This window comes from Bactrocera latifrons, unplaced genomic scaffold (genome assembly GCF_001853355.1).
Source record: "Bactrocera latifrons isolate USDA-ARS-PBARC rearing strain unplaced genomic scaffold, ASM185335v1 scaffold_180, whole genome shotgun sequence".
Taxonomy (NCBI): Eukaryota; Metazoa; Arthropoda; class Insecta; order Diptera; family Tephritidae; genus Bactrocera; species Bactrocera latifrons.
In genome coordinates this window covers 376,070-396,036 of record NW_017535297.1, presented here as the reverse complement: position 1 = coordinate 396,036, position 19,967 = coordinate 376,070, and the positions used below count along the sequence as shown (strand labels likewise).

At 36.2% G+C, this 19,967-nt stretch overlaps 1 protein-coding gene and 1 non-coding gene across 6 annotated transcripts in view; one reads left to right on the top strand and one right to left on the bottom strand.

The window, feature by feature from the left end:
• The first annotated feature begins 854 nt into the window (after window positions 1-854).
• Trnap-agg lies at window positions 855-926 on the top strand. The gene has a single exon. It is a non-coding gene; the product is annotated as a tRNA-Pro (tRNA).
• A 2,119-nt stretch (window positions 927-3,045) lies between these two features.
• LOC108967235 (protein outspread) overlaps window positions 3,046-19,967 on the bottom strand; it is a 142,462-nt gene continuing 125,540 nt past the window's right edge. For 4 of the 5 annotated variants that reach the window (XM_018930529.1, XM_018930531.1, XM_018930530.1 and 1 more), the window contains 7 exons: window positions 10,388-15,363; window positions 10,185-10,319; window positions 9,972-10,108; window positions 8,414-8,563; window positions 8,240-8,351; window positions 7,515-7,926; window positions 3,046-4,705 (listed from right to left, as the gene is read on the bottom strand). In XM_018930529.1, coding sequence (XP_018786074.1) covers window positions 3,339-4,705; window positions 7,515-7,926; window positions 8,240-8,351; window positions 8,414-8,563; window positions 9,972-10,108; window positions 10,185-10,319; window positions 10,388-15,363 — 7,289 coding nt within the window. In that variant the 3' untranslated portion in view covers window positions 3,046-3,338. The remainder of the gene's footprint in view (window positions 4,706-7,514; window positions 7,927-8,239; window positions 8,352-8,413; window positions 8,564-9,971; window positions 10,109-10,184; window positions 10,320-10,387; window positions 15,364-19,967) is intronic. The other variant, XM_018930534.1, reaches the window with a different exon arrangement.

The following is a 19,967-nucleotide window of genomic DNA, read 5'->3' as shown; positions in this document are numbered from 1 at the left end:
GTGTTGAAGATATTTCCGGACTCATTTTGCCATAACCAAGATATATAAGTAGAATCTGTCAAAAAACTGTCGTGAAGGAACTGAAATAATGACTTACTTGAGTTTTCTGCAAAGCCCAAAGCACACATGAAACATGAAAGTGGAGACTCAATAGTTTTAAAGTAAAGGAATAAAAGTTTTAGTATAATCAGTCCAACCATAAAACCGCTTGGGAAGTAGTAAAAATCGAATTGAAAAAAAAGCTTTGTCGGAGATTTGTGGTATGATTAACTGAAGCCCTGTCGTTAATTAGAGTTCATAAAATTAAAAAGTGAAAGAAACAGTGGATTTTAGTGTAACATAGTGTTAAATCCGAATAATATTGAAATACAATAGATCCTCTGATGTTCAGTGACTATTGAAGTTTCACCTCCTTTAAAACACAAACACACATTTCCTTTGAAATATTACAGAAAATTGTATATTAATTGCTGAATAGCCGTCTTATCGAGTTTCGACTGTAGTTAAATTAGACGCCAGATAGTAGCAGTGATGTCAGTTCTCTTTTCATACGTTCACTTATAGATACATATGTTGCACTACATCTACATATGTACATACAATATATTCCGATTGGTTTTATGCAGGTACGAAAAATCTAATCCTATAAGAGTTTGCCTAGTCATACATTGACGTTAAAATATACTTATAAATATGCGCATGTGCATAATTACTTTTTGTTGGCTTTTTTATTGTAATTACAATATATTTTTTATAGTTATCATATATTTCAATTGGTCTAAAATACGATCGCTTGCAATTGGTCCAATTGGAAAAACGATCGAAACTATTTGTTGGCAAGCTATTTATTAACTGGCTCGTTGGTCTAGGGGTATGATTTCCGCTTAGGGTGCGGGAGGTCCCGGGTTCAAATCCCGGACGAGCCCAAGAGAATTACCTTATTTTATTTTGTAATAAAGAAATGTATTAATTTTGTTGTTGTAAATAACGGCTATTTTAAAAACACAATCATTCTAGACAACTAATCAGTAAAATTGTATAACACTTGAAGCACTCTAGTTATCCAAGCATATTACGATTGTTAATAATATTACATAGTATTTCCTTGATTACTTCAATGATAACTAGGGGAGATCTGCAAATAAATATAATTTATGCAATTTGAAAATTTTCACTGCATGTCATCAACTAATATGCTTGCGTAACATCTCTGCAAATGTTGACAGCACAAAAAAAAGGATATAAAATAAATCGAATTTAGACAAATTCTAGTGTTGTACAAAATGTTCAGATTGAAATGATTAAATGATTTTGCCGTGCGTCTTTAAATCCTTTCAAGGTATAAATTAAGATTTGTGATATTTAGTGCATTATCATGCCCACAAAATGATCCTCCAATTCGTTCAAATCATTATCATAGTGTTTATAGAAGTCATTCTCTTATGGTAGGCCAAATTATTGCCATAAATATTATCAACAACTCAGTACTTTGAAGCTCTGTAAAAGTTTTGGCATCTATACGAGTGAATATAAAGAATCGATTTACGGCTCTTTCCTTTGTATCAGAAAGTAGGGCATACAACCAATGTTCACTACACTGTCCGGTCGAGTATGGCTCCTGTATCGGATATTTTATAGTCACTTTTATTTCCTACTCGTTATCCGCGAAACTAAGACTGACGAAAAAGTAAACAAAGATCGAAATTAGACTGACTCAACTAGCAATAGCTTATCTATGCCTATTGTATGTTTGGGTTCTTTACTCTTAATAGTATCTTCCAATTGAGATGTTAAAAATTATAGAGCTATTCGATCCACATAATTACTAGCATGTACCTCCATATCATTGCGCCACCATTACCATGCTTCACAGTAGGCATGAATTTTTCGTTAAACCAATACGCGTTTGCCTAAGAGCTAGCTACATGAATGGCCCAGTTAATATGAGTAAGCCTAGAATTTAGTATATAAATGTTATTTTGTAAACTTGACTTTCTATGCAAAGTGTGTTGAGCAGCATAACTGAATCAATAGGAATATTTAATCCTTCGAAAATTCAGTACTATTGATAATTGCTTGTAATACAAACAATAATCGAAATTGAGTTCTTGTAGCAAAACACATTTTTACTTGACAAGATATCTTTACAAAATTTGACAATCTGAACGATCAAAGTCAAGTTCTAGTAAGGAAATTTCTTTATATGTGAAGCGTTTTCTAACTGCGGTGTAACTAAAGTTGACTTTTTTCTTATTTTACATTTCCTTGTGATTTATATTATTTTACTGCAAAATAAAAAAATTGTTTAACAATTTTCAAAGGCGCATTTTTATTTATGTATGTATATCATAAACTTTCGATAGATAGCGTAGAGGAAAATTGGTGTTTAGTATAACATACGTGAATTATATAACATAATTAAGAGTCTAGAGGGAAAGACGTTCACTACATACAATAAAATTATTAATTATTCTGAAACAGAAACATATGCTTACCACATATACATATGTATGCAGTAGCATATGAATTATTTTTTTAAATATAACATTATATAATGTTTTCAATATTTTGTATAATTTTCTTTGTTAAGGTTAACACAAAATGCAAGTGAATATTAATTTTTAATAATTATGTAATAATAATATACAATACATAAGGGGTATATGTTAACATTAATAAATTGCTTTCATATTTCTTATGGAATACATTAAATCAAAAAAACTTTAAATTAAAATGTGCATACTATTAACTTTGCCTGCCTAACAAACAAACAACAAAAACAAACACTAACGCTTCTGCTTACAGAAAGCGTTGTATGAAAAAAGTAGTGCCGTAAAAACATTTTGTTAAAGAAGCCGGCCTGGCCGGTAGTGAATTAAAATGTATTTAAATAAAAGTTCATTAAAAAATTATTTATTCATTTATGGCCTTGGAACAACTCTGACTATTATTAACTCTGAATTTACATGGTTTGTTAAATTATAAATTTATTCATAAAAAATTAAAATAAAAATTATCAGTGTTACAAAATTTAATTTAATTTCAACACGAGGGAAAAACAGTTGTTCAAAACAATTTTCAAGATTTTTTCCAATTTTTTAGTTTATATTTTATAATACGGATACGTCTTACTATGTATATAACTTCATAGATTGCGTAGGATATATAATTGTAAATATCAAAATTATCAGCATTATTTTCTAGCTGGCATTTTTAGTTTCATAGTTTGGCATATTTTGAATTTCAGCGTATGATAACGGGTAATAATTTTCTATTATAATTATATATAAGTATTTTACATATCATAGCAAGCTTAGGAAAAAAATATGAGCCATTTGCTAAATCTCCAATTCGAATCGTCTCAAGTGTTTTTGAATCGCATTTGTCGGTCTTCTCGTCGCGGTGCTGGATGGCGTTCGTATTTTCGTTGTTGTGGACATAGTCGCATGCTCAGCTTCACTTCCGCTCGAAACGGAAGTGGGCGAACAAAATGGGATCTGTGCGTGCGCACGCCTACCCAACACTGCTGTAGCTGTAGTTGTATTATATACTTTACTAACACTTTGCGTATTGTTGTTGCTGTTGCCAAATATTGCATGCTGCTGTTGTTTTGGTTGCGGCGTATCATCACCAACATCATCATCGTTGTTGCTTTCATTGGAGTCAGCGTAAGTGCGGCCAAATTTGGTTTCTTCTTTTGTTGTTGTATCTTTAGCAATTGTTGTTGTTTTGCGTACAAAATCTGTGAAACTATTTAAATTGATGGCATTACGTTCGGCCACGTGCATGTAACCGAGGGCTCTTGGTTTTTTTGTTGTTGTTGCTGTTGTTAAATTTGCTGCTTTTGTTGTTGTTACAGTGCACTCCTGTATTATTGGTTGTGTTTTTACGACAGCATTATTGCTTTCCTCGTACGTTGCAAACACTAAACTCTTACCGTTGCTGTTGTTTTTGTTGCTGCTGCTAGTATTTTTTGCACTAACACTATGTACATTAATATTACTACTTTCAACAATAATATTTTTAGTATTAACATTTCTATTAGTATTACTAATATTAGGGATATTTTTGCTTTGATTATTGTTATTGTTGTTATTATTATTATTATAATTAGGATTATAAATATGTTTATTAGCACTAGAAATCTTTGGTTGCTCCACTGGTTTTGTTCGTGTTAATGTTATTGTTGATGAAGAGGGATTGGGATTGCTTGTGGGTTTTGCATTTGTCATTTCTTGTATATTGCTACATTTTGTTGTTGCTTTTGACTTGTGACTATTTGAAGTAATTAATATGTCCGCTGCAACAGCCAAGGGCGCATCTATAATCGGCTCTTGCTCAGATTGTTGCTTTTGGTTTAGTTTTAAAGTGCTTATGTATTGTTCTTGTTGTTTTTGCAAATCTGCGGCCTGTTCTTTTTGCACAACTCGCTGCTTTAACTGCCAGTTTTGGCCAGCCACACTGCTCTCAAGCATTTTAATTGTCTCCATGCTCTTTGCGGGGCTTGCACTAATCCGGATTTCTGCTTGTTGTGGCGTAAATGTTGTTGCTGTAGTCAACGACGCTCTGTTGGATGATGCTGGTGACGATTTCGTTGTTGTTGTTGACGCGCATGTTGCTATTGGTTGCATGCTGCTGGCAGCGTCTGTCGTGCATTTTCGTGAGGTTGTTCTCAATCTCTTGCCGAACGTGGAAGATTTTAAACCTAATTTGATGTTGAGCAAAATAATATGTTAATAATTGAATGACTAATATGTATTTATATCAAATGGTATTAATATGTTTTATTTTCTTGTTTTTTTGTGTATTAATGGAAGCGGTGAAAGTATAGTCCAGAAAACCTAGAAGTATAATGATTGGCTCAGTTGAAACAATGAACGGTGCCGCACAGAGATTGCAGATATGAATGAGAAAATAATGATATATTAATAAACACATACCACTCTGAAGTAATTTTACAAGTGATTTACTAGGCGAGTCTTTACGAGTATATAAAAAAAAATTCAAAAAGATGGACTTGAATATCTATAAAATGATTTGCATTTTTTTGATAGTAGTTTTGGAACACATCCTTATATATGTACAAACTTATATACATACATGACAGTACTGTCAGAAATAAAACAGAAAATACTATATATGTCTGTTTAAAGCACTGCTGTCGTTGGTTTAATGCCTTAAGTTAATTTGGTTGGTTTTAAGTTATATTTTCTAATTAGGCCTCCTTTGATATAAATAAAACTAGTTGAAAAGATTACTAAGTTAATACATTTCCCACTGTTTGTCAATAATGCCTCTAGCAGTTTATGGCGATAATATATCCAAAGCATTATCACTTAACCTATAGATAGATATTTGAAAATGAAACTGCGTTTCCAACATAGTGACTTTGTGTCATGTGTATATATATGACATGTGTCATATACTTTTGGATTACTGAGGTGCTGCCCCACACGGAACACGTCTTGTAATAGGTCTCGTCGCTTCAAACACGGCAATTTCGATATTAACGACCGTCCGCGTGAAGAACCTTCCGATGATCCGTGTCAAATTCAAGAATAGCTTGCTTGAGTACTAGGAGTCACCCGCCACGTCAATTCAAAGCGACTACTTGCGCTGGGAATAATTAATAAAATTTATTCTGCTGCATGTCAACGCTAGGACTCAGGTTACCAAAGCCGTTAAAACCTACCTGAAACCGCTTAAATGGGAAGTTCTACCCCACCCTCTATAATCTCCTGTTGTGCACTGTCGGATTATTATTTGTTCCGTTCGATGGGTTCGATGACACATGGTCTCGCTCAGACTCATTCCACTAACAAGATGAGATTGAAAAATTGCTTGATCACAAGATTAATAGATGTTCCGTAATTGTATTCAAGCATTACCCGAAAGATATGAAAAATTTGTGACTAGTGAAAAAAAAATTATATTTACAGCTAATTAAGCACGACTGAAAATAATTAAAATAGTCGCTATATGACTAGGGCCGTCACATAAGTAGCAATGACATCGCTAAGGAAAGGCTGACTACAAAATAAAGATGTTTGGTGTTTGGGTGAATAGTCTGTGAAACATTTTATGAACCGAATTAACATCTGCGATTCTCTGCTGAAACTAATCGAACCATTTCTGAAGTGAGTGGTATCAGGAGAAGAAAAGTTGGTGAAATACGAAAATAATGTGCGAAAAAGATCATGATTCAAGCGTGGTGAAACTCAACAAATGGTCACAAAGCCAGGATTGACGCCTCGAAAGGTTATGCTGAGTATTTGGTGGGATTAGAAAGGAATCATACACTAAGAACTCCTCCTGCCTTGTCGAACGATTGATTCTGCATTTTACAATAACTGATAGGCCAGAAATGATTAACAGAAAGGGCTCCGTCTTCCGTCATACATCTTTGATGACTCGGCAAGAACTAGGAGAGCTTAGCTGGGGAGTTTTGATGCAACATATAGCCTTGTCCTTGCACGATCGGACTACCATTGGTTTTGGTGTTTTATCGCAGTTTTCTCCGAGAAATCAAAAAAGTTTTACATTAATGGAATAAAGTATCTAGCGGAAAAAGGCGAAAAGTGGTCAACCAAACTGGTACAAATTTGGTTCATTCTAAATATAAAAAAAAAATATGAGTTGAAGTTTGATTAGAAATATTAAAACTTTTTCGACTAAGCTATATTTTGCTGGACGCTCTTTGCTTGTGGAGGAAAGCAAGATGGACATCGGTAGACATACTTTTGTCGAATCCAACAAACTGATCTTGATACATTTGTAGTAAGATCTAAACTTTTGTCCGTCTATGAGGATATGGTGACCAATTTTTTGTAGTTTTCGGGGAACAGAAATTACCAATATCTGTGCAGGTGGTTTTGAATCATCCCTGAGACCTAAACTAACCTAGCTTTAACCACTCTGTATTGTTAAATACTGAATTTGGTGTGGAAAACAGGATTTCTCTACTACAAAAAAAAAAAAAAAAATTTATTTCCTAAACTATCAAAACTTTTAGTGCTTCCAAATAATAATTGATTCAACAATGTGACGAAATATATTTAACTTTGGAGAGCTATGTTTTAGTGCCCATTTGTTTTAACATCTTATGTAATATGATCGAATTATTACTCATTCGCGCGAATCAAAGATAGATTGACAAGATCAGATTGGATTCAAATGAAACTGACTTCTATACAAAATGTTAAAATAAGATACGTATGTATGTATATTAGGTAAAGTAGACAAATAACATCCTGAAGAAGCCTATGTTTACTAGTACAGAGTTTATATTCAACTGTACTCCTTAAGTTTTACATAGATGACACGCCACCCACAAAAAACAACTATAGCAGGTGCTCTAAAAGAATACATATCTGTATGTACATATGTAGATAGAAGTACAGTAAAACACAGAAATTAAAACACAGAACAGAAGAACAAGTGTAGTGACAGACAGAGAATGAGACAATTGAAAGAGACAGAAAGATAGAGATAGGTATACTATTGTATGCCGTTACCTTTAAAACTCAGCCTACTTTGAAAATAGTGCAAATTGTTTTGCTTATAACAGGGCTCATATGTATAGAAAATGGCATTCAATTCATCATTATCACCAACATCAATATTATTATCACTATTTGGATTAATATCACTAACATATTCTCTATGTTTATCAACAACAATATTTTCATATTTCTTATCAACTGATACAAGCGTGGTTAATTGTTTGTTGACTGATTTTGTTGGTGCTTCTATAGTAGAAGCTGACGGATTAGTCGTTGCCAATGCTCCATGAATATCTAGTGAAATTGTACATGTAGGTGGTGTGGTGTACTGTGTTGACGTCATTGGCACCGGTACCACATTTTCTACAATCGCCGTTTGCTCATCGGCAAGCTCATGAAACACACCATGCGCATGCGATTTTGCCTATACGAGTGTAATTTTTTTTTTTTCAAATTTTGAAACGATAGTCACAAAAATTACATTTGTAAATAGAAAATAATAATAGCAACATGAGTTTTACATTAGTAAATTATTAAAATATTAGTTACAATTGCTTACAAAATAAATATGCATAAAAATAGATATTTGAAAAATAAAAATATTTAAGGTTCATATACATATATTGAAAATTGTGAAACTAGTAATTTGTGAAGATTTAACAGTTAGCATAATATATTTATATTATATTATGATTTTAACAGATATTTAGGTATGTATATTTAAAAAAAAAACCCACCTCGCTGTCTTCGCATACGACACCATCATCCTTCGCTGAGCAAAGGCCTTGCACGAATTTCGTGGCTGTTCTCGGGTCTTCAGAGTCTAAATGTGCCCGAAATTGTTTATTCCTGTATATTGAATGGAAGTTTAATTGAAATTATAGAAATGAACCGTTTACATTTAAAAATACCTCAACTCCAGCTGCTGCATTTGCTGTAAATGCTTCAACTTTTGCGTTGTACTGCGTAACTTCTCTTCTAACGAAGCATTTTCAACGCATTTTATGGAAAACTTTTCCGAGAATGACAATATTTCCTGTCGCAATTCCTCAAGTTCTTCCCTAAAAATATAAAATAAAGTAAACATTCGTATACTAACTTTAATAATGAATGATATCGGGTGATAACCCAACTCACTCCTTATATAAAGGTTCCTTCAAACCCTATTAGAAGCGCGATAAATCTATTAATAATTACCTCAGGGGCATTATATTTAAACCTGAGATGTGTGAGGGAGCGCCAACGAATGTATCGTGAGAAAACTTTCATCGAATAGTGCACATAAAATAGGCTACATTACGACCAATAACTGTTCAAAGCGGTCCAAAACTATGAAGTCCCCAGATAACGAATGCATGGATCGAAGTACCAATTGCGAACTTTTTACCGAAAGTATCGGTCAATCTGTTACAAAAATTTGGAGAAAATGCTTCTCTAAAATTATTATGCCTGCATGTTAAAAATGGGTTGAATCGGAAAAATAAAGTCTCCGTATTACCCCGTATTACTGATAGAAATATTTTCGAACTTCCAGTTGGTCTGAGTTTTTTTTTATAAAATTAATGGAGCGTTTGTGCGATAGCAGTCTTGATTAGTAAGTATTGATGAAATGGTTTTCTATACAAAGATTCAATAACAATGCATAAATATCAGGAATCTTTAGTATCAAACTCGCGAATATACAAAACCTCGAAACGAGATACCATATAACAAAATATGTAGATATTTTTCTGGACTTTACAGTGTTATTCTAAATATATTTATTTTTATACCCTGAACAGGATATATTAAGTTTGCCACGAAGTTTATAACACCCAGAAGAAAGCGTCAGAGACCTATAAAGTATATATATAAATGATCAGTATGTTGAGCTGAGTCGATTTAGGCATGTCCGTATGTCTGTCTGTCTGTATAGTATATACGAACAAGTCTCTCAGTTTTAAAGATATCGTTTTGAAATTTTGCAAACGTCATTTTCTCTTCAAGAAGCTGTTCATTTGTCGGAACTGCGGATATTGGACCACTATAACATAAAGCTGCCATACAATCGGAATCAATTTCCTGTATGGAAAATTTTCACATTTGACAATGTATCTTCACAAAAGTTGGTACAGAGTACTTTCTAAGATAATAATGTAATATACGCAGAAATTGTTCAGATCGGTTAACTATATCATATGATTGCCATATAAACCGAACGATCGGAATCAAATGATTGTATGGAAAACTTTCGCATTTGACGTGGAATCTTCACGAAATGGCATGGATTATTGCTTAAGTTAATAATATAATCTCCAAGAAAATTGTTCAGATCGGATTACTATAGCATATAGCTTCCATACAAACTGAACACATTGTAGTTAGTAAAAGAAATGTACCGGTGAAGGGTGTATTAGTTTCGGTTAACGAGCTGAGGTTACCGTTTTTTCTTGTCTTAATACGCAACGATTAGTAAAAATTATAGCTTACTCATTCGCTTTGGCAGTGTAGGCGGAGTGTTCGCCTTTTTGGAATTGCTTCAAGAACTCTTGTTTGAAACGCGCCACCTCACGCTGTACTTCGCTCTGATGAGCCTTCCGCATGGCATCCAAAGCTGCCAAGGTAGCCTAATGAAAAGGTCATGTTATTAAAATCAAAAAGTTTCAAAATTTATAGTTTTTAAAAAATATATCTTCCACTTACTTGTGTTTCCTCAGCTAAAGCGGTTTCTTTTTCTAAGAGCAGACGCTCAATTTCTTGACGATGTTTTTCCTCCAAATCGGCCACAATTCGCCGATGTGAGGATTCCATAGCCGAGAGCCCTTTCTCACAAAGAGTCTACAAGTATAATAATATAATTTTATTTCAGTTTTTAACATTTCTTCTAGAAATAAAGTCAAACTCACCCTGAGTTGCTCGATTTCTGCTTGATATCGCTGTCGGAAGCTTTCATCATCAGTGCTTACATTGCTGAAGTCAGGAGAATGTGCCATCAATTGATCGCGATATGTTTCTTGCAGGCATTCCAGCTGCTTACTGTGTTCCAGTTCTAACATTTCTAATCGGCGCTCAAATCTGCGGCTGCGTTCCTTCTCTTTAGTAAGTTCTGACTGTAGATAGTCACGTTCTTGTAGCAATACCGCATACTCTTCATCCTGTCGAGCACATTTCTCCACTAAAGCATTGCTCTCCTCCTCGTGAGTTCGTGCTTTCTCGGTCTGCTCCTCAAGTTGCTGCAAGAGGGATAATTGATCGTCCTGTTTGCCTCGCAACTCTTGCTCTTTGGTGTGCAATTTGTCATTAACAGTTGCCAGCTCACTTGCTCGCTGCTCCAACAGTTCATTGCTATAATGCAGTTCAGCACTGACAGCATCCTTTTCTGTCTCGATCTGTTTGAAGGCATTACGTTGATTCTCCAGTTGTTGCATATATGTACTCTTATCTTTGGCATGAGCCTGTTGTAGTTGCAAAAGTTCGTTTTCATGCTGCTGCTGCAATCGCAGCAGCTTCTCGTGAACTTGACGACAATGCTGACAGGGTGTGTTGAGAGCGCGGTGTATCTCCTGGCAGAGTTGATCAGCACGTTGCCGTAAATCCCCACATTTGTGACAAACATCTTGTAAACTTTCAATAGACACGGTTGAGCGTGGTATGGACGTTGTAGAGGCTGAAGCCTCACATTGCAACGCTATTAGCGAATCCTCCAATTGACTGAGGAACGTAGATATTTCCGATAACACCTGTCGATCGTTCAGAAAATCAATTGTATGCTGCTTATAGATGAATTCAAAATCAGCATCGGCTAGTATATCGGCGGCGTTGTTGATCTGCAAATCATTTGAAAGTTCCTCAAAGAGACTCTCGTATCGTTGCAGTGCAGTAATACCGATTTTATTTCCCTGACATTCCTTTTGTGCATGATCGGGATTCTCTTTAGCCAACTGTTGTTCGACATATTCACCACGCAAAACAGTTATACGCGCATCTACTAGCGCTTTATGTGCAATTATATCCGCAAAATCGGAAAGCAACTGCCGGCCTTCCGATATTTTACGCTCCTGTTCCAATTGCAGACGCCATTGACCGCGCTTCATCTTTTGTATGGCCTCTTTGTAGCATTGTGTGAGCTGTGCAACAGCCAATTCCATCTCTTTACGCAATGCATCATGCACAGCATCAGCGAATTTCTCGAATGAAAGCCGTTCCTCGGCGGTGAGCGTATAACCAAATGAAGGTGTAAGTGATTGCTCAAAGCGTTCCGCATTACGCAACATAATGTGCGCAATTTCAGATTGCACTAGTTCAGCATTTACCGTCTCTTGCGCTTGCCGCCAAGCTTCTTGTACAGCTCCTTGCACTAAGTCATTTGAAGAGATATAACTCAAGGTTTCCGCCGCTAATCCACTCGCTAAATTCTCCATGGCATTGTTTTTGTAACGTTTAGCTATAAGATTGATTTCATTCTGTTGTCTGAGCAAGTCTTCCATGATATTCTTATCGACAGGATCAAGCATTTCTCTGTTGGTTGTTACCTTTCGATAGTTAGATAGCATCAGTCTACGTGCCAATACTCCAGCCAAAATGTCGATTGTGCCACTGGACTTAAGCGCACATTTACCACTTAGCTTAGCTTTAAGCATCGTCATTAGGTGAGACGTCTCCGCTACTTCCGTACGTGTTTGCTTTTCACAGAAGAGTTCGGGGTTTTCGGCTCGCATGACTGAGTCACGTAGTTTACCAAAGCATACACTTTCAAATGCCACACGCTCTGCTAAAAGTTCCATATTCTTGCGGTCAGTTAGCTCGTTTCGCTCACGCAACACACGACGTTGCTTGAGTAGCTCTGCCAGTTTGGTACGCAACTGTGACTCTAACTGTGTTAGCGCAATCTTCACCGGATTCGAATCAGGCAGCAGCATTACATTAGGCACCGCATATTTGTCGCCACTACTTCCACTGATTACACAAGTTTCACAAGATTCGCGAATCAATTTTACGACCTCGCTGAGGCAACGTTCCACTAAACGGTACGAATCTTTCCGATCGGTGATAGGTGATACGGAGCGGCGGCTATGGGAAGAGCGTAGGTTTTGTAACTGATGCAGGCTTTTTTCTAGGCGATCTCGACTTGTTACCAAAACACTTTCAAGACAACGCAGTCGATCGAGTAAATGCTCAGAAATTTTAGCAGAGTTCAATGTTGAATTTTCAATAGTTGGAGTATTACATGAGGGTGTGGGCGTAGAGGTAGAACTAATGGAACCTGCAGCTGACGTATCATCTAAACGTTTTTCTAAATCATTCAGCCGTAACATGAACTGAAGAGGATCGCTATTGCTAGCGTTACTCTCAAGTGAACGTCTTCTTGAAGATTTTTTGCAAACTGTACGAATTGGCTCTGAGTTCACACCATTCAGCTTTTCTATTTCATCGATTTTCGCCTCCAACTCGCATACTTTTATTTCTAATTCTTTGGGTATACTTAACTGCTCTTTACCTTTGAGTGAAAGTGATCTTCTACGCTCTGACTTAGCCATCTTTTGTTTTAGCGTACGCACTTGGCGCTCCGAGCCGCTGTACTTTAATGTTAAATCCTGTATACGTGCCGCCATCATCTGCACTTGTGCACGATCTTCAATCTCCTTGCGTTCAAGATCTTGCTTAAGCGCTGCATACGATATTTCCAACGAATCAAATTGATTTTGTGACTCCTTCAGTTCACGCTTCATTGCCTTAATCTCGTTAACAGCCTTCTCAAAACGAGTACGCAATTCATTATACTCATCAGCAAGGGGATCGCGCTCTAATGCAAATGGATCAATATCACCGATCTGGGTGAGGTCACTCAACGAGTCCATGCGCTTAAGTTTTCCCCGGTTCAGCTGGCTGAAGCTATTCAAACTGCTACCTTCCAATTCGTGTACACGCTTGTAGAGCGCTTCATTTTCGTCAATTCCACGCGCTAGCCGATCTTCAAGATCTTTTATCTTCTTTTGACTCTCCTCCAACTCGTCCGTCAACCGATCGACAATATCCTCGGCATTGCGTTTTGTCTCTTCCAGCTGCGCGGTTAGATTATCACGTACCAACTCCATCTCATGCAAGCGCGCATTCAGCTGTTGCTCTGTGCGTTCCAGTGTAGTTAACAATTCAGACATGCGCGTCTCCCGTTCTTTGGCTTCATCGCGCAGCATATTGCGCTCTTTCTCCGCTACGCTGAGGCGGAATTGTAATTCTTTATCAATGCTTAGTTCCTCCTGTACAGGATGCATTACAGGTGGTGGCGAAAGCTCATCCGAACCAACGCTATCCACAGTACTACGACGAGACGTCGGTGGCGAAGAATGACTACGCTTGTGTGACCTTGCATCCGTTGAAGCTGCTGCACGAGCATATAAACGATCGCGATTTCGTAAAATCGAAGTTGTAATTGGCGGAGAAGGTGAAAGCGGAGAACCCCAGTCAACACTGTCTCGTCGGCCGCCCTCAGAGGCGGTACGATACTCCTCGTCTGAAGAGAAATGTGTGGGTTTTGGTGTAGAGACAGTTGTGGAAACCAGAGGTTTAGTTAAAGTGCTGTTGTTGGATTGCAAACCAACCTGTTGTGTAGCGGGCGGACTAGATTCACTCAGATGTTGATGATTATGCTTTGGAGCTGCTGGCGGTTTTTTGTGCAATTCGTGATTGCGTTGGGCCTTAATAAAATCTTTCTCAATTTCACTTTTAATATTTGGTGTTACGACGCCATCTTTGATAAGCAATTCCACTGTTGGTGGCACATCAGCATCTGTTAGCGGCTGGCTACTGTTGTTCGTATTGTTGTTGGTCGATAGCAGGGCGGGCAAACCGGCAATATTTCGTAATATGGCAATCCAACTATTGCGTGAGCTGGGCGAAAGACTTGCCAAAATGAGACGCCGTTGATCCCAGGATGTCAGCTGGAAGGCATAACTCTTACTGGCACTAACTTCCGCTACATTGGTTAGACTATTAACATCCAACACGCCATCTAGCACGCCACGTTCCTCTGACACCGGGTCACGATAATAGAAGAGTGCCGCACCGCTCAGTGAAAACCAATGCTTCGTCCAGTCGCCGGTGCGGTTATCTTGCTTCATTAACCAGCCCTTTTTGGTGTTGAGTGACTCCTCAGCAGGCGGATTGACACGTAACTCTGCCGTCTTGGCCAGGTAGTTGGTGGAAAGATCGTCAAGATTACAGCCGCCATCCGGATCGCCTCTTTCGTGCGCCTGTTGTTGCCTCTGCTGTTGTTTAGATGGTTGCAAGTGTTGTTGCTGCCGGTGCTGATTGCTTTCATGTTTCTGTTGTAGATTTTTCAATTGTAATTGCAATCGTGGACTAGATTTGCACTTATTACTGCCCAGACCAATACCGCCAACAACCCCCTTTCCAATTTCATTTGTACTATTGTTGTTCTTATTGCTGCCATCATTTGTTGATGCTGTAATATTGTTATTAGTATTCATATTATTGTTATTGTTGCCGTTGCTGTTGGATGTCGATAGAACTGGCGGTATCTTCTTGACTATGGCCGAAACAATGGCAGGCGTCGAATTCGCTGCCAATGGTAATGACTTTGGTCTCAAACTAGAGATATTGTTCTGTTTCTGTTGCTGTTGCTGCTGCTGCTGATGCTGTAATTGTTGTTTGCTCGTTGGTCGATGGTAATCGGTTTCATCACGCGAATTTTTCTCCGCCGCCGCCGCCGCTGTATGATGCAGATGACTATTGAGTACATTATTGACAGTTGTATTGGACCAGCGATTTTTCTGTTGACTTAGATTTGTTATTGTGTTGGCAATGTCTTTGTACGTCTTTTCGTCCCGTCGGATATCCTCGATGAGTAGACATGATGATGATACTAAAAGTAACAAATAGAAGAGGAGGAAATTACTCGTCAGTCATTCGGAAATACATTAGACTAATTGCGAAATCAAGCTAAAGCTAAAATTGTTGTTCTGGTGTGAAACTAAAAAGGCGTCGCGAAAATAGATTGAGCGTGAATTGATTGAAGTAATTATGCGATTTTCAAAACTTATGATAACCGCATAATGCTTAAACTCTGAATTTCAGTATTAATAATAAACATGCATTGCACAATTAGAAATATGCACGAGTTATAATGGATTTATGACGAAAAATCTCCAATAATTTCGAAAAAAGTAAAGACTGCGTCCGACTCAGACTTTACAACATACAAATTTTATTTTATATATATGTCACTGCTCATAATAATCACAGGTTTTGATTCCCTCCTATACCTTCAATTAATGACTTTTTACTGATTTTCATTGAAGCTTACAATTTTGTTGCATATCTCGTTAAACTGACAAACGAATTGTTTCAGAATACGATTTACCCAAGTTTTGTCGGTCCTAACATAGTGTGTCGAAGTTTTGCGTATTCGTTAAGTACTTCACTATGTATCAATGTAATCTCTTAGTTTTTGATCTCCTCCGTTAAAACCGTTAAAATCCATTTTCTCTCTCTGTTCAGGTGGCTTTCAGGCCTTAGCTGATTTTCTGAGGAAGTACAAGTTTCTGGTCGATTCGCCTGATTGATGTCAATTATTCTTAACTATAGTAATATTTTAAAAAATTAAGATATTGTTTGAAAAAAAAAATAATTTTATTCATATATAAAATTGTATCAAAAGAATATAGAATGATGTATGACAATATGCCATCTAAAAGTTGGGCTACACAAGTGAACCTACATTTAAGAGACTAACTATTTCAAAGGTGTAATTTCGATAAAGCGGTGAGCATTAAATTATTTAGCAAAAGAAAATTTGAGAATGTCAGAAAATCAAAATATTTGCTAGAGCAAATATTTTTTTTATTTATATTTACATATTATTAAATATATTTTCGTAAAGCTGTATGTATGTCACCCACTCCGTTAGGCTGAGAATTGCATTTGAGCTTTATTAAGAGTAAGTAAAAGAAGATGTTTATTTAATCAGTTAGCTATTAGTGTCCAAAAAATGTTACAAATACTATGTTTATTGAAAAGTATTCAAATGAGAATGAGTGGAAAAATATTGAGCTTAAAAATGAGTTGGAATAAAAAAGATCGCGTTCTACTTAAGAAAAAATATGAATCTTATGAAGACCTAAGTTACGAGTATTTGATAGAAATTCGCTATTAAAACAATTGACTCACCATTTTCTAAATCAAACTTAGTTGAAATAATTGAAATTAATTGAATTATTACATTATAAGTATTTGGCTTTTTAGCTCGCAAGATTTATGACAAATAGTGTTTGACTAGAATTTTGAATAATTGACTACCGTGTTTGCGGTGAAGACCTGGTTTGGTAACTTATAAAGTGTGCTGAAAATAAATGTCAAAACCATGGGTTTACTTTGATATCACTTTGACCGCTATCCCTTAAGGAAATTCTATACCTGTAAAAAACAATCGTACAATTTATCTAGTCTAAGCAACTTCCAAAAATACATTTGAACAAATGTTATTTCATTTGGTTCATCTAAATACGGTTACGTAAAATTTTATGGGTCATATTTTTGCAATGCGAACCTCATTTGATGGTTTTAACTCCAAAAAGAAATAATACTTTTAATGCCAATTTTACCCGATACCGCCAACGGCATTAATATTTGAAATTAAAAAGAGTCGGAACTACTATAGCTATATCAACCAAACTCTATAGGGTTTTCCTCAGGCATTTCCATTTACAGTTCAAAAATGGAAGAAAGCGGATAATAACCACGCCCACCTCCCATACAAAGGTTATGTTGAAAATCACTAAAAGTACGTTAACCGACTAACAAAAAACGTCAAAAACACTAAATTTTACGGAAGAAATATCAGAAAGAAGMTGCACCYAGGCTTTCTTTAAAAATTGAAAATGGGCGTGGTGTCGCCCACTTATGGACCAAAATCCATATCTCAGGAAGTACTCAACCGATTTCAATGAAATTCGGTACATAATAGTTTCTTAACACCCTGATGACATGTACGAAATATGGGTGAAATCGGTTAACAACCACGCCTTCTTCCACTATAACGCTATTTTGAATTCCATCTGATGCCTTCTCTGTATAATATATACCTTAGGAACCAATGATGATAGCATAATAAAACTTTGCACAAATACGGTATTTGATGCTAGAGTATAAAATGTTCGGTGACACCCGAACTTAGCCCTTCCTTACTTGTTAAGATATCATTTTGAAATTTTGCAAATTTAATTTTCTCTTCAAGAAGCTGCTCATTTGTCGGAAATGCCGATATCATACAGCTGCCATACAAACTGATCGATCGGAATCAAGTTCTTGTATGGAAAACTTTCACATTTGACAAGATATATTCACGAAATTTGTTATAGATTATTTTCTAAGACAATAATGTTTTCTACGAAGAAATTATTCAGACCGGTTAACTATAGCATATAGCTGCCATCCAAACTGAATGATCGAAATCAAGTTTTTGTATGAAAATAATTCACATTTTACAAGATATACTCACGAAATTTGGTACAGATTATTTTCTAAGACAATAATGTTGTATGAAAATAATTCACATTTTACAAGATATACTCACGAAATTTGGTACAGATTATTTTCTAAGACAATAATGTTGTCTTCAAAGCAATTGTTCAGATCGGTTAACTATAGCATATACCTGCCATACAAACTGAATGATCGGAATCAAGCTTTTGTATGAAAAGAATTCACATTTTACAAGATATATTCACGAAAGTTGGTACAGATTATTTTCTAAGACAATAATGTTGATTCCGAGGAAATTGTTCAGATCGGTTAACTAAAGCATATATGTAGCTGCCATACAGACTGAATGATCGCAATCAAATGCTTGCATGAGAAACTTCCTCATTTGTCGATATATCTTCACGAAATTGGGTATGAGTTATTGTTTATAGAAGTAATGTAATATCAGAAGAAATTGTTCAGATCGGCTCACTATAGCATATAGCTGACATACAAGCCGAACGATCGGAATCAAGGGCTTGTATGGAAAAGTTTCGAATTTGGCGTCGTATCGTCACGAAATTTGGCATGGATTACTGCTTATGGTAACAATAAACCAAAAAAACTATTCCGAACGGATTACTACAGCATATATAGCTCCATACAAACTGAAAACATGGTTACTAACAGAAATGCACCTGTGAAGGGTATTTAGCTTCAGTGCAACCGATGTTAACGTTTTTTTTTTGTTTTCATTTAAAGTTTTCTCAAATTTAAACTAAATTTCAAAAAATCACCCTCGTTACTTTAGCAAAGCGATAGTCTAACGATATAATTTTGCTTTTCTAATTTCATATGATCCTTATGAGGGCACCACAATTCACCTTTTTTCTGTCACGCTCCAGAATAATTGCTGCCTCTGCGGTACTTTATAATATTTCCAAATGAAAGTTTAACAGAATATTCTTGAAATTTCATACTTTTATGTACCATTGAATTTTGAAAATATTTTTTACTGTTTCGTCAAGAAAAATCGTAAATGTGGGTCTTGTTTTCACGAAGTAACCTTACTGCTCACTTCAGTTAAATAGTCTAAGTATTCTATTCTTCTATTTATGAATCTAAAAATTTTTTGGAGTCAAAAACAAAATAATATTCAAAACTAAGATATTACACTCCTCAAACTGAGTTCTCTGAAGTATTGTACAATTATTTTCGTTATGTTCAGTGTATGACTTTGTCAATTATCTACAATTAGTATAGCGTAGACCTTTGTATAAAATTTGATTAATACTTTTACTTCACAACAAGGAAAGGATCTGTTTTAAATCCCTTCATATATACGTACATATATTTACACGCACTGACGACAGTGTGCTCATAAGCCTAGCGATATTTTATGTGCATAGGAATTATCAACTTTACGCCATTAAGACGACGTCTATACTGTTACACACCGATCATACTCCATTTATGACAAGTGTATGTGCATACATATGTGGGTATATACAAATGTGCGCTGAAGTCCGCTTTTGACTGCAGGCGATTCAATAAGATTTTCATGCGCGGTTGAATTTTAACAGGTCGATGAAGAGAGTTAACAACAAATAAACAGCATACGCACTAAGTGGCAACACAGGCGACCACCAAGCGGTAGTCAAGCGGCAGACATTGCTGAGCAAACCAAACACAGCCGCTGGTGAATGAGAAAATAATAATCATAACACTATGGTATATATGTTACGAGGATAGTGAGCAGTAACAAAGGACTCGCTAGCGTACATACACGTACACACAGTATTTAGGTTGCGTTCAAAGTGTTGCTTGAGGCCCTGAAAAATGTGAGGCTGAGGGGTCCGTGGTTGATCTTAAGCTCCCCCTGCTAAAGCGCAACATTTCGACGCATTAATGCAATAAATAAATGCGGATAAATGTTGGCTTTTGTGGCGGTTGAGAAGAACCATACACTATGGATTCCTTTATTCAACTGCTGGTACTGTATAAACG